Here is a 14,847-nt window from a genome sequence, read left to right on the forward strand (position 1 = left end):
ATATGCCATTTCTTCCTATCTGTACACCAATATAACATTTTCCGTTTATAGGTGGCGCTTTAGCCCAAACTAATAGGACATTTTCCTGCCCCCTCAATACATTATCCTGCACTACACAAAAAAGCCTTACTGAAGCATTTTAATGGACTGCAGTATTTTTCATATATAATGTTATCCATCTGTGTGGTCTACACTACACACGGAATTGTCCCTTGGATCACTCATGACGGGACATTGTCCTTTATTAACTGATGAGTTAGGTCAATGAAAATTGTTATAGATTGTCACTGTATTCTAATGGCAGAGGTGTTGAGGCAAGTCTGGTGTAAGGGTGAATCCGTCACTTGTCCAGCTTCTTATTGTCAGATCTGCATTTTAAAATGTGTGGATGCATAGCCTTGCCTGTGGCAGATGTCAACCGGAGTGGTGCGTTTATACATACCTTAAGCTCAGATGAAGCTTATCCTTGATCTCGCTTAGTGATCTGGTCGTCTGTGTGAAGAAGATAAGCTAATGCTATTCTAGGCACTACAGACTGCTACCCTCAAAGCGCAAAATAAACCGCCTATCTTATACCGTCTTCTAAGCGTGGAAGCCAGGCTTTCTTAAGATCTACAGTCATAGAATTTTCTAGTGTAATAGACAGGCTACCCCTATAGTCTTACTCTATATCGTCCAAGTTCCATAATAAGCTAACTAGATCCAGAACACACAGTAGTGGAACAATGCACCTAGTTTCGGAACACACAGTAGTGGGGAAAATGCACCTAGATTCAGAATACACAGTAGTGGGAAAATGCACCTAGATTCAGAGCATAAGCAGCAGCCCATTGGCGTCATGCGCAGCGTTTGGCTTAGCTGCAGATGAACTTGCACTGAGGAAAAGGACTTTGGGTGCTGCTGTTAATATAAAACTAGCTGTCGACAGTGCTGGAAATGGGAAAAATGTACTGGGAGGACTCGCTCTTGCTCGCCCACACCCCCTTCGTGTGCTTGGAAGGGGGCGGTGTGGGGGGGGGGATTGTATTGTCAGTGGTGTCAGAGGGCCTAAGGGGCGGAGTCAGGTGGCGAACAATGTGGGTGCCCTGAATACAGGATGCTTTGCATAAAGTGCATTTTGGGAACATGATCACACATTTTTCACACATGCCTGCAGTAGTAATTCAAGCGTGCATTTGCTTCTGAGCCAGGGATGGACTAGCCTATAGGGAACTCTGACGATTTCCAGGTCCTGTTTTGGTTTCCAGTCCACCCCTGTTCGTTCTGAGCATGCAATGCACACTGGGTATGGTGTTCGTTTCAAATGTCAGAATAGTCACCATCACAGTAAAAAGAAATACAGCTTTAGATCGTTTTATTGTTTAAGTTAGGACTGTCCTGGTGACCAAAGGACGGCTTTGAAATGCAGTTTGGGAAGTCACATATCACCGCTTGCTGCACGCATTGAGACTCCAAACGCACACCATTCAGGAGACGTGTGCAGTCAGGGGCAGAGAGGTCACTAGGGTGGGGGTTGGGGCCCCGGATCTGCACTGAACGGCACTCCGGCAAGACTGTTTTTGCAGACCACAGCTCTGACTTGTTCCGGGCCCAATACTTTCCCTGTCTGTCGATTAATCCACTCGGCATAGATGTATTGTTAAGATCGTGTTCCATGTTTTTGCCGTGGACAGACATTTTCTTATGAAATTGTATTACATTGGGCGGTGAAGGGAGAGGCCTTAGCTCCCAAGAAATGACGAATCGCCTGCCTTTAGGCGTGTAACCCATTGAGTGGTAAAGATTGTACGGGCCTGGTGTCTCCGTTTTCGAGTCAACCTTTTGTACTTTTTACACACACAGAGTGACCAGATGATCCGCGCACCAGAACTACGCATTGGAAATGAAAAGTGGTGTTCCTCTGGGGAAACCACTTTCACTTTACAAAGGGAAGCTATCAAGTGCTTTAAGGCAACTAAGGACAACCCAAGCGTGTGTTAGATGTGCTTCCCTACTGCAGAAGTACTGTTGGTGACAAGGAGCCATCCGTAGCTTTATTTGGGACCGTTCTCACTGCATGTTACAGGGGGCCCACTGTGGACACCCAGCGGGCCCCCATAGTGCTAGGACATCAGCACTAACTGGAGGCCAAGTGCAGCGGGGGTTGGGGCCTGCTCTGGACATCCAGCCGGCCCCATGGAGCTATGGGACACCAGCACCATCAGGAGTGGGGGCACAGCCAGCCATGCCCCTCACCATGCAGACCTCTGCCACCAGGGCATCAGGGCATGCAGGCCTGTGAGACACGGACTCAGTCGTTCCTCTTTGGGAGTCTGCAGTTGTTCTGTTGCACTTGTCTGCAGAGGCTTCTTTTATTAGCTTGGGCCATAAGGGCAATACACAGGGGAGGGACACATCCCCTTAAAGGGGCAACACACTTGGGAAGGTCCTACACCACAATGCAAGGACCTGGTAACCAATGAAGCCATGCATATATGGTAGCGCTGGCTGCGTTACACGGAAAAGTGCAATAAAACATCTTGGTTACATTTGAAGGTTTCATAGGGAACGAATTGTACTGTATGGTTTCATGTGAAACCAGGGCAAACACGCAATGTGCTCTGAAGCTCTGGGTAAGAAAGTTGGTCTAGGTCTAGACTGGGGACGAGGGTTATCTGTTAATCTGCCGTGCTCCTTAATGAAGAGGGTGTCGTCGCCAGAAAGGGCCAGACTCCATTATTCTGCCACAACAGCTTTATGTTCAGGTGGCATACTTCCGGCCCTTTGCCGATCAAGGATGGGGCAAAGGGGGCACCAGCATGCACACCCCGGCCAGGAATGATCTCGTGCTTTTTTCTCTTTATCTTGCACCATCCTAAGGTGATGAAAAGCGCTTTGCCCTTGTTTCTTTCCCATGGATAAGTACAGCACCCCTTCCTTATTATGGGGCATATCACTTGGAATATCTCGTCAAGTGCAAGTCCTGCATAGATACTCAACAGGGCTTAACATAATAGGTGTATTGTAGAGTGCAAGTTCACCTTCAGGGAGGCATCTTGGTCCTGAGAACAGATGTTTATTGTTCCCCAAATTAGTGGTCCTCATATTTTGGACCTCGAAAGGATAATGGCTTAATGGCCCGGCATTTATTCAGACCTGTGACCACGGAGGCATTCACATAGCCCTGTGGACTGACATACTGGGTATGGCGAAGGGAAGAGCAATATGCACATTTGCATAATTGTTCTGCAATTCTACCTATCTGTTTTAATCGTGTAATTTCTCATATGACTCCATGTTCTATTCTCTTTCTTTTCCTATGTGTAACAGAAATATATGGATACTGATGATTCGTGAATCATTCTTCTCTGATAGGCAATCTGAACACATTGCACATTTGAAGTCATTTATAAAGTTCTATTTCTTCTATGCTTTTGTTGGTTTTTAATGATGTATTTCACATATTTTCTTGTTTGTTTCTATGAAATGCAGATATGTGTTTTTAATTGTTGCTTCCCTGGTGAGCTGATGTTGGGTTCCTGGTATGGTATTGGAGTATTGCTCTGAGCAGTTTGCCCTAGTGAGGATTTGGGAGGCCTGAAGTGCTCAGAAAAATAAAGCAAGCACCAACAAAGCTTTTATATGTCAGATGCAGGCTTTTATGAATACCCGAAGCTATCATATGTCTAATTATAGCCTTTTATGTCCAGTGCATCAATAGCCATTATATTTCTGCTCATGTATGTCCTCACATTGAGAGTAAAAATTTCACATGCCCTTTTCATCCTCACATGCCCATCTAAACCTTTCACATGCCCACACTCTCACCATATGCCCGGTTTAGTCTCCTGTTAGACAACATATGCCATCCATAGCCACTTATGCCAAGGTACAGGCATTATTTGCTTGGATTTATCTAATTTGGCCATGCACTACTCTGCTATTCCAGATGGGACCGACTAAAGTCAGATAGCTATTGAAGGCCTGGTGTAGGTTTCATCTCAGATTCCAATGTAAATCCATCATACATCAAGCAGAGCCTTGCATTTCCATTTATCTCCATTTTGTGCCAGGTGCTGCCTCATGGGTCAACGTTCAGCTTTACATTCATGCACATAGTGTTGATCTGCCAGGTAGATTTATCCTCTGCAATATATAGCCGTGCATTGCTAGATGCTCCTGTACATTTCCAAGAGCCCCTGGCAGCCAGCTATTGCCATTGTATACCCAGGTACATTTTAATTTCATTTTCTAAGTGTAGGCTCATATGCTTACTTACAGGCATCACTTATGGCCAGATTCGCGTACTGCCATTATATGTACGTGTTGCACCTGCATAGTCTATGTTCTTCCAAATGCCCTGGGGTGGCGTTGCGGATCCATAAACGTCTTTTTAATGCAGACGTTCCCTGGCAAATTTCCATTCGGGAAATCCCAAGGGTGCAAACGCAGACAGCTGCATCCCATTCTGTTTTTTTTCTTTTGTTTTGTAATGGGCCTCCATTAACTCTTCTCAGTACTTAATGTACCAATCTGCCTCTACTCATTTGCCTGGGGAAATTCAGAGCATTGCCGACAGCAAATCCGGGTCGGCATTTCCGCTCAATATGAAGTCCAGTGCAGCCACCATGTGTCTAGGAGTGCCAGTAATGGTGCCCGGTATGCAAAACATGTGCCAGTCCTTAACTTGCGGGTGACCGATTTCTTTGCGATTCCATTTGACTGCTTTGCGAATCATAAATGTCCATTAGCATTCAATCCTAAGTAATATTTTCCTTTTTGTTTGCTGGTTTTATTTGACCCTATATTAATCATGGCCTTCCTGTTCATGACTTCATTGATAGTGGAATAGGCTATCTTTTATATTGGAGCAATTTATTTATAGTTTTTCATTTTATGGACTTGTATGTTCAGAATGAATGTAATGATTGACAGAGTCCAGAGTCTTTTAGAAAGTGCATGGTTGATCATTCTTGTTTGAGATCAAATATATATTGGAAAACTGCACCATTGTAGAGTTTTTATAAAAGCAAAATGAGGAGGCCAACACGTGGCCCATGAAGTGACAAAACATTATTTTTTAATGCTGCCCTTGTAAGTGTGGGGAAAGTGTGGCAAATACAATATATTCAGGCATGTTGCCCCTGTGATGGGGAATGTCTGACCCTCCATCCTCTGACATACCAGGTGCCATTGACTAACTCAGTTGGCCAAGATCACACATGGCGACCTTTGGCTGGAAGGAAGAGCTGGGTCTCTTCGTTTACTTCACAAGGCGATATAGATTAGGTGGAACTACATCTTATTTGAAACACTTCTATTTTACTAGTTAAAGTAAATGCATATGTATTTAAAGTTTGCACTTGAATGTATGTTAGGTTTGCGGAAAGACCTTCATTCTCAAATGGTGGCAAGTAATTTTAGAGCACGGCTACTAACATGCAAATTCAACGTTTGCACAGTAATGTACACCATGGTTTGCCTATGGCATCCATTTGAAATCTTGCATCCCCATCCACACCCATCATACACAAAGGGTTCTCCTTGAATTTTCTTATGCAGCCAGATAGTTCATTGTGGAATGTGTAAAATGCAACCATCACAGAATTGTCTGGCGATAAAAGACAAAATTAGGTTGGGAGGTTGTCAATGAGCCTAGTGTGAAGTGGGCGAGAGTTTGAGGCGGAAACAAATGGGCCTGGAGAAAGCCTGATCTGTCGCTCAGGTCTAGCAGTGTTGCAAGTCCTTTAGATTGGTGGCGAATGAACAAAGAAGTCTGACAGGAGCGAAGCTCCTACAAATAAGAAGGAAAGGCCCGGATGGTATGCTGAGAGATTTTAATGCAATTATTTTGTCAACTGAAAGCCGGTTTATGGTGGCCATGGCAGCAGAGATGTGTTCAGGGTTTCATAGCCTAATCAGCAAACTGGCTGCAGCATTCTAGATTCTCATAAGCCCATTTAAAAACAAAAATAGGCGAAGTTAAGGAAAAGCCTGTTGCTCAAGGCGAGGAGAGCTTCGATAATGCTAAGCCTGTTTGCATCTTGGTATAGCCCAGCATCAAATGCTCAGGTACAGCTTCTGTATCCATGGTGTGCCATCGAATGCTGTGCTGCTCTGTGGCCAGCTGTGTTCCAAAAATGCAAATCTTTTTCTCGCTGTAGTATTCAAATGGCTTTTCAGGTACAATGTTTCATGCTTAAGTTTTTTTTATACGGATTGTTTTCCTTGTTGCAGGCCTACTGTGGTTTTGCTCGGCCAGGAGTGTCTTCTCAGAATCTGTCAGCAGTGGCCACAGGGAACTGGGGTTGTGGAGCCTTTGGGGGTGATTGTCGATTGAAAGGTAGGTACATAAAATGAGAACAACAGAGCATAATTTTGTAAGACATATAATGATAACAGATAGATGTAGTGAGCAAGGCATGTGATGAAGCCCAGCAGAATGAGTTACAAAACGACACTAAAATAGGAATATTTATTCACAGTTCGTCAACTAGTGTACAGAAACTATCCACATCCTTCCCATCTACACCTGCAGGGAATCCTCAAGGGGTGTTATTTCTCCACCTCAAGCAGTTGTTAGGTTTTTCTACTTAAGGTGGATTCTCCTTGCTTGGTCCACCTTTTCTATTTTAAGGTGTCCGAAGTCTCCCACTAGCAAAGTATTTAAAAAGAAAAAACTATAACTCTATATGTCAATGTTCATTAGCCCCCAGTTCTAGTGCTTGGAAGCTTTGGTCTTTATAATTTAGCCTTTTAAAGTCTCTGAGTAAATCGCAAAAGATCAAGTCAACAAAAGTCTCTCAAACTAGGATCCAAATATTTTTCAGTTCTCTCTCACTCACAATGTGGGTGTGTGGTTTAAGTGGCCCCAAACGTCTTTTCTTGATTACTGGCATGTTTGGGTTGGGGTTGTCGTCTTCTCATCTTCTCATCCTGATACCTCCGACTCTCAAAAGACCCTAGGTCCAAGTTCTCACTGTTAGAATTTGCCCATTTGGCATACAAAGCAAGAAGGGGAGGGCTGAGGACCACCAGGTAAAGGTCTAGACTTTCCTTTTCACCAGGATCTGGGCCACATGGACTGGTCCGTAGGCTGGGTTCAATATTGTACAACTTCTCTGTTTGGGGAAGCTGGCCCTTGCTACCTAATACCCCAATTTCTTTGGTCTCCTCCATAATTTTGAAAAATTCTGTTTCTAAGAGCATGCCCTCTTTCTCGCCTCTCTTCTGATCTCTGCGCTCCCCTCACATCTGCTCTACCTTCTCATGATGCTTCCCTGCATGCTTGTTCCTTCTCCCTTCATGCTTGTAGTGTGCCTTCTCTTACTCTGTCTGTTCTGGCCCCTCCTGCATGATATCTCTCCATCTCCCCCCCTCTGATGTCTCCCCAACCTATGTGATTCCTTTCTTTGTCTTACCATCTTTGGGATCTGTGTCACAGTCTGATCTTTCTCCTCCTACTCGCTTTCCTCATTCTCCTCTTTTCACCTGTATGTTCCTTAATGCCTTACTTGCCATCTTTTGAGTCGTCATCCCTCTTCTCTGCTTCCCCCTCCTCCTCCTCTCTGGCCTTCAATTTTCATCCTTCACTCGATCTTTATCTCCCCTTCTCCATCGTCCTTTTTCTAGTTAACCCCATCTCTTCATCATGTTCTTGCACTAACCGCCACGGTGCCCAACCTCCCACACCCCAATGATAAAACTCCAAACTTATGTGGGTGCCTGGCTCCTTCTCCGGGCACATCCTCTGCATGACTTGGATCAGGTGGAAGTGTTTTTGTATTTGAGAACGATTGGGTACTCCCTGCTTGACCACTGCCTTCCCGCCATTCCCTCCACGCCACCTTCTCATTGCGTGGGTTTGTGGACTGAACTTTTATATTGGCACACCGCCATCTTGGGTCTCCAGTCCGTCCATGTGCAGGTTGGAGCAAGCTGTGCTATGCGCTCTATGGTCCCACTCGCCTCACCTGCTTATGGTCTGAAACCAGAAAATGGAAAGATCTCAGAGTGGCAAATCTGCATACAATTTCTTTTTTTTCCTTATCACTTTTGAGCATACATATACTGCGTGCGTTCCTTGCAGTTCCATATCAGGCATTCTCACTACTGTGCCAGGGAATTGTGGAGGGATTCCCAATTTGGGCACAAGGCCTGACTTGGAGTTCAGTGCACCAGGCGAGGGCTGTGTTTTCAGCAGGGAATTCCCTGTTACCAGTGTCCCGCAACAGATCGGACCATGAGTTGCTTATTAGCGACAGGCCCTGCCACATGACTGCTTTGTGGTCGGATCAGTTTGGGCATCCTCCCAAACTATCCTGGTGCTCTGCATTGCTTAGTGCGCAGTGGTACCTGACCCCCATGGCACCCAGCCCTTCACCCCAAGAGTCAAGCACAGGTTTTGGTCACAGAGGGAAAAGCCTAACCTGCAAAATCATGTAGAGACTTGGCACACACACATTGTACGAGACTGTCCAGTAAAGCATTAACAGAAGTGACATTTGCGATGTCTTAATTTTAAAATCTTTACACCCTTATGTTCTTTTTTTATCTCACTTGGAGTCTTTTAATTAAACCGAAAGCTAACCCCGACTGCCAACCTGACCTGTCCTTTCACCCAGACATTCAGTTTAAATGCACTCCCTGAGCATACCTTCTTCTATAATTGTTTGGCAAAATATGTAAATGCTTACGTATGCACATTTCTTGATAAATGAACCCTACTGCAGCTAAGGCAAATCAATATTTCACTCCTCGGTTATTGATTTCACAATCATAGAGGACTATTTTCGTTACTTGTTTATTCCCATTAACGAAAATGGATGGCCAGGTTCATATCATCAATAGCCCGAAGAAAATCCGTCACAGTGTGTGATGGTGTAATTTGATGGGCCGCTGAAATCAGGAAGTTATAAATGTGTCAATTAGCATAAAAAGGCATTGGTTTGGTGCTCAGTTTAATCACAGGAGAGAAGCGATTTATGGGGAATAGTGACCCTAAAGTTTCTTAGGCTACTTGCTTTTCTTGTGCTGCTCTTACATCCATATCCCTGACATTGCCTTCTTGGATTTAATTCTGATAGTCAAAAAAGCCAAATCCCAACCGTGTGGCTTGCAAACTTGTCAATTGGAGATCTGTGCTGCCCGCCAATGTGTCCCTTTTTCTTTTACCCGCTCAGTAACACCCTTGTGCATTCAGACCTGAAGTCTAGAAGCTGCATTCTGTTGACCTCCTGGGACTGAGTCCGGTTTCACATATCCTTTCTTTAGGCGTACATGTAAATGGTGCGGAAGCAGGAGTTTCTCCAGTGTTTGAGCATTTTTTTTCCACTAAAACAAGAGAACTGTATAGTATTGTAAGGTAGACCCTCCTTCACTACATAATTCTGGTTCCAGAGAGACAATTGTAACTTCCTCCACTACACCTCAGACTGCTTGTAACATGCCTGGTTCTGAACATTTCCAGTATCAAACTGGCTCCATTTCATCCAGATGCTTATCAAGCTTCAATAAAATGCACCATAAGGCGTCGCTATGCGACAGTGGCAAGTAGGGAAAACAGGAATAACCACCTTAGCCTTTTAGTGCTCATTACTCCTACATCCTGTTCCCTTTCGTCAATACTAATGGGACCGTCTGTTTGAAATTGGACTGGAGCATGTTGTGACATAGCATCGATTTAAAAAAGGAAAAGAGTGTCGGGCAACATTCACGAATACTGCTCTGCAGCATCTCTGTCATGCATGTTCCTGGTCCCAACCGCCAATCCTTTTCTCCATGCAGACAGGTTTGGAACAACAGTAGCAGCGGTACATCTTTACACCTGGGAAGAGATGCCTTGCGGCGTAGAGGCCTTTTTTCAAGCACGCCAAGTTCCCTGCACTTTTTTTAAAAGTATTCTTCAACGTTGATTCTCCTATCCCTCACTGCCTTTACAATTTAGTGTATGCCGGTTAGTACCAGTTTTAGCTCATCCGCCAGGAGTTTTCCAGTGTCAGACACGTACTGTCTCTGCCTGGGATCTGACCATGTCTCGGACACTTGTGCGTCTTGTTGGGTTTTGGCGCAATAGACTTGTCGGTGGAAGGACCTATATGGCTGATCTCCCTGCCCTCCATGAGGGAAGTTGCTGGAAATCAATGACAGAGGTCTGCACGCTCATCTGAAGTAAGAACGTTTTTTTTCCGCAGTCACCCTGGCTGGGCAACTCTTCCCAGGGGCTTTTACGTATGGAAGGTATTCTCTGAATCCTCACCAAGTCCCCGCGGGGGTGGCCCTGAGGCTGTAAAGCCTGACATTGATTTCAGTGCCTAGAGCTCTACAGGGCCTAACACCGGAACTAATTCCAAAGGCGAGGTGTTACCGGGGAGGTTGTTGCTGAGGGTACTTTAGTATCTGTCAGGCCATTGCCCAAGACTCCCTTCATCCCTGCCACCGAGGTTCATCCATAGGGTCTCTTAACACCTGATTCCAGGGACTCCGCATTGGTAGGAATGGGCTTTGTATTCCTGATATTACAAACCGGAAAGTCGCAAGATCAAAATGAAATGGCGCACAAAGAGCACTATGGCATGGCCAAGGTGCCCTCACACATGATACTCAAAGTGACTCCTTCAGCTGGCCTGGATCCCATTAGAAAGACATGTGAAACTTGTCCAGATCTTCGCCTGCTGAGCTGTCAGAGAAATCTACACCTCTAGAAGCTGAGAGTCTCCATTGCCCTTGCGTTCAACAGTACCTAGCGGGGTCTTCATTCCTCTCTCTAGCTGGCAGTCCTATGACTGGCGTAACTCATATGCTGCATCCTCATCTGTGTCTAATTCATGGACGCCTACACCACGTACCCCCAGAACAGGCAATCGTACTGGGTCCCTTCAACCACATTGTGTACACCTCATCATCTCCAGATACCATAGACTGTCATGTTGACACTGACGTCAGCCACCCAATCCCAGGCTAATCCGGGAGATCACTTTTTTGAGAGATTACAAACAATGTCCAAATCCATGGCAGACTATTTTAAAAGGCTTATAGGTCAAGTGATTCCTCAGACCTCTCAGGCTGCTCCACCCTCAGCACTGGCTACGCCTACTCTGGCCACAACTATGACCGACCCCAGCCTTCCTTAGACCAATGGTCCTGCACCCTACAGTCAGCCTCAGCTCTGCCACCACGGCCTACAGAGGACCCACTACCTCAGCAGCCTCCAGCTCTAGCCTCTCCAGCCCACATTAAGGTCCCGACCCCATAGGATCCCTCTGATATGCCGGATGGACACTCATTAAACGAGGCATATAAAAACATTCCTCATTGCACTAATGCCTTCCATGACAGGATTTGGCTTTTCAAAGTTCCTGGGAGTTCCCACTCTGGAGGAGCCTCAACAAGAGTGTGGGTCCTCTCAGAATGTCTGGCTTTGAAATCTTCCAGTATATCCAGGTTACACACTCTGATGAATCAGAGGTGATTATCTGAAAAACCCTGTCCTGGGAACCTTCTCTTGTGGCCAGGGAAAGGCAGGTGCTTCCTGATCCTGGGGGTAGTGTTCTGCGGGAGGATCGCATGAGAGGGGAATCGAGTCAGAAGAACCGGGCGAACCACTTTTACTTACTTCCCTAGAGACCCTACAGTTTTAATGGCCTGTTGTAGAATTGAGGCCTTTAATGAAAAAGGTAATCAGAACACTGGGTACTTCAAGTCCCACAATGCCCTAAGTACTGGGACGAGGAAGAGGGGCTCAAGAGGCACTAAACTGCAGTATGCAGTCTATTGGTTCTAATGACCCACACCTGAGTGAGACCTTTGAATATTAAGGCCCCCCTCCAGGTGCAGGCTATTCGAACCAGAATGTGGAGTAGTTGCATACGCTACCAGTTGCAGCAGAAGAAAGGAAATGGAGATGTCTGAGACACTGCTATCTTTGGAGCGGATGACGGTCCTGAGAGGGTCTCCAATATTGATGGCCTTAAATGCAGTGGTTGCGCATTGGAAAGCGATTTTGTAGCAGGCTTTCCGCTTGCAGAGAGAAGCTCTCCTTATTGCATGCTGTGTATCGGTGGCTGGCGGGCACCTGATTGCACTTGGAGTGAAAAAAGCTCCTTTCCCGATTGGCATGGGCCATGGGAAACAGACTGAAGTAGTCTGCCGTGCAGGAGGCGACAGAAGAGGCAGAACGAGCAGTGGCAGTGGTTCGAGCAGACGTGTGTGCAGAAACTGGTGAGTTTACCATTGTCGGGTAATCTCGGTACGCTCTGTAATCGACCGCCGTCCACTGATAACAATTTTGAATACCAAACTAATATAAGGAAGTCACATTGGCGTAATAAGAACTTTGTAAAAAGACAAGGACAGAAAGGTTATAATCATTGCTACCAAGGCCAACATTATTGCCAAGACAAAGATGGTCAATACTCAACAAGTTAACTATAACCACCATTGACAAAGTACCTCAAAATGCATCTAATCCAGATTGGCAAAATAACAAGAACACATTATTGCAGAAAGATTATAACCATTATTGTCAGAGGGAGGAAGAGGCTATAGTTGAGCAAGCATCAGCAAGCATTGCCTAAGCTAAAGAGGGACAGGTGTAATAAAGAAACATTGTCAGCGGTTATTTTATGTGAAAGTGGGAAAACACGAGTAGCGGGAGAGAGCCCTCCTGGTAGAAAGTGTCAAGGAGGAGAGGACATTAACAACATTGCATGTGGCAGATACAACAGTAGAACAAACAGCACCAAGGTGTATCATTGTAATAGCGGTGTCATTCCAGTTCATTTAGATCTGCCGCGTTATATGCTCGTAGCTTATTGTTTTAAATTGTTGGACGTGTGAAGCCTCCCTTTACCCCAAATACTCCTTTATTGTGAGTTTGATCTGAATTTATCTTTTAGCCTGACTTTTATCTATACTTGATTTTACTTACAGCACCTCTCCTGCTGCAACAGTATTTTGTCTGTGCTCATTATCAGGCAACACTCTGCATGCCCCTGTCCCGCAGGCCTTTACACTTGCTATTTAGCTGTTTCTCTTGGTATCGCCTTTCCCCAAGTAAGAGCAGCAACATTCCGATTCTTTTAAATCTGCCACGTTATATGCTTGTAGGTTATTTTTTAAAATTGTTAGATGTGTGAAGCTTCCCTTTACCTCAAATACTCCTTTGTGAGTTTGATCTGAATTCATTTTAGCCTGACTTTTATGTATACTTGATTTTACTTATTGTGCCTCTCCTGCTGCTGCAGCATTTTGTCTGTGCTCATTAGCAGGCAAGGCTCTGCATGCCCCTATCACATGTACACTTAGCCCTTATGTGCCAGTATCCACGTCAGCGCAGCTAGCGGGTGCACCTAATGCATACCAAAGGTGCACAAAAGGCAAGCCCGTCTTTGCCTGTCCGCGTCCCGATGGGGCCATGGGCCTTAATAGACTGCTAAAATAACATTGAGGGACTCTGCTCAGTGCCACATTTATTAGGCAGCGGAAAGCACCTAAAGGGGATTACAGAGTATGCTTGAGCAGAGCTGGTAAAGCTAGCCCCGCATGATATTTGTTTTCCCAGTGGCTGACCATGTGAAGCACTGGGGGAAGGCACTATTTCAGACAAACATACCGACCCATCACCTGCGGTGTCCCACAAGGATCCTGTGTCTCACCTACCCTTTACAATATTTTCACCAAGCCCTTATTCGACAAGCTGGACAATCTGGGTGTCACCTATACTAACTACGCAGATGACACCCAGATACTCCTCACGCTATCAGGCAACTACAACAAGGACGCCAAATGGATCAATGAAGTCTTTTCCATCATTCAGGCATGGATGGCCACACATGGCCTATGCCTGAATGATGACAAGACTGAATTGCTTCTTGTCGGCTCACCGAACACTATCAGTAAACTCTGTCCCGGCTACACTAGCTTCACTATTGACGGCAACACCATACCCATTGCCAAGAGCGTAAAAACCCTCGGTTTCTACCTAGACACGAACATCAACCTAGCTAAACAAATCAACATGACCGCCTCAGCCACTGCCTACACCGGTAAACTAATCAGGGCCTGCAGACCATTGATCTCCCCTAGCAACTGTCTCATCCTAGCCAGAGCACTCATTCAGTCTAAACTGGATTACTGTAATAGCCTCTATGTAGGTGCCAACAAAACAGTAATCAATAAATTGCAAGTTTTACAAAATAACGCACTCCGTGCCGCCCTCAATATTCCTAGAAGGGAACACATCTCCGCCACCAGAACTGCCTGCAAATGGTTGTCCATCCAACAGAAAATTGACTTGAAAACCATATGCCTTACTTACAAAGCCCTCAATCATCTTGCCCCACCCTACCTCTCGAACAAATTTACACTAAGACAGAACACTAGAACCACCAGATCGTCCAACTCATTACAACTAACAGTTCCCAAATACTCCCTCAAAAGAGCTGGAGGATCCAGCTTCCCAACTTTGGCATCACAACTCTGGAATTCCATCCCACTGGATATTAAATCTACACCTACTTTCCAACCCTTCAGAACTAAGGTCATTTCCTGGTTAACCAACAAATAACTGTCCTACCACATATGTATGCACTCCGAATGTCCAATTTTATGTATATTGTTTGAATACTATTATCTATGCCCTATCAATACTGTACTATTGTCTTTTACCTGTAACCTGATGTTCAAAGCGCATAAATACCCCCGGGTCAAGAGCGCTATATAAATAAATAAACAAACAAACCCTGTCAATTATGATGCACCCCAAGACTCATTTTTGTCTGTTCTCCTGATAGATGCTCGAACAGCAGCTGTCCATTGTCATGAGATCTGTGAGCTGCTGACTGAGCATCAACCCGACATTTTTGTATT

General features: G+C 45.3%; 1 protein-coding gene across 5 annotated transcripts in view; it reads left to right on the forward strand.

Moving 5' to 3' along the window:
- The window catches only part of PARG (poly(ADP-ribose) glycohydrolase), a 2,316,516-nt gene that overhangs the window by 1,966,105 nt on the left and 335,564 nt on the right, over positions 1-14,847 (forward strand). For all 5 annotated transcript variants that reach the window (XM_069610798.1, XM_069610799.1, XM_069610802.1 and 2 more), the window contains one exon: positions 6,217-6,322. In XM_069610798.1, the coding sequence (XP_069466899.1) occupies positions 6,217-6,322 (106 nt within the window). The remainder of the gene's footprint in view (positions 1-6,216; positions 6,323-14,847) is intronic.

Source organism: Ambystoma mexicanum, chromosome 8, assembly GCF_040938575.1.
Source record: "Ambystoma mexicanum isolate Mex_15411 chromosome 8, UKY_AmexF1_1, whole genome shotgun sequence".
NCBI lineage: Eukaryota > Metazoa > Chordata > Amphibia > Caudata > Ambystomatidae > Ambystoma > Ambystoma mexicanum.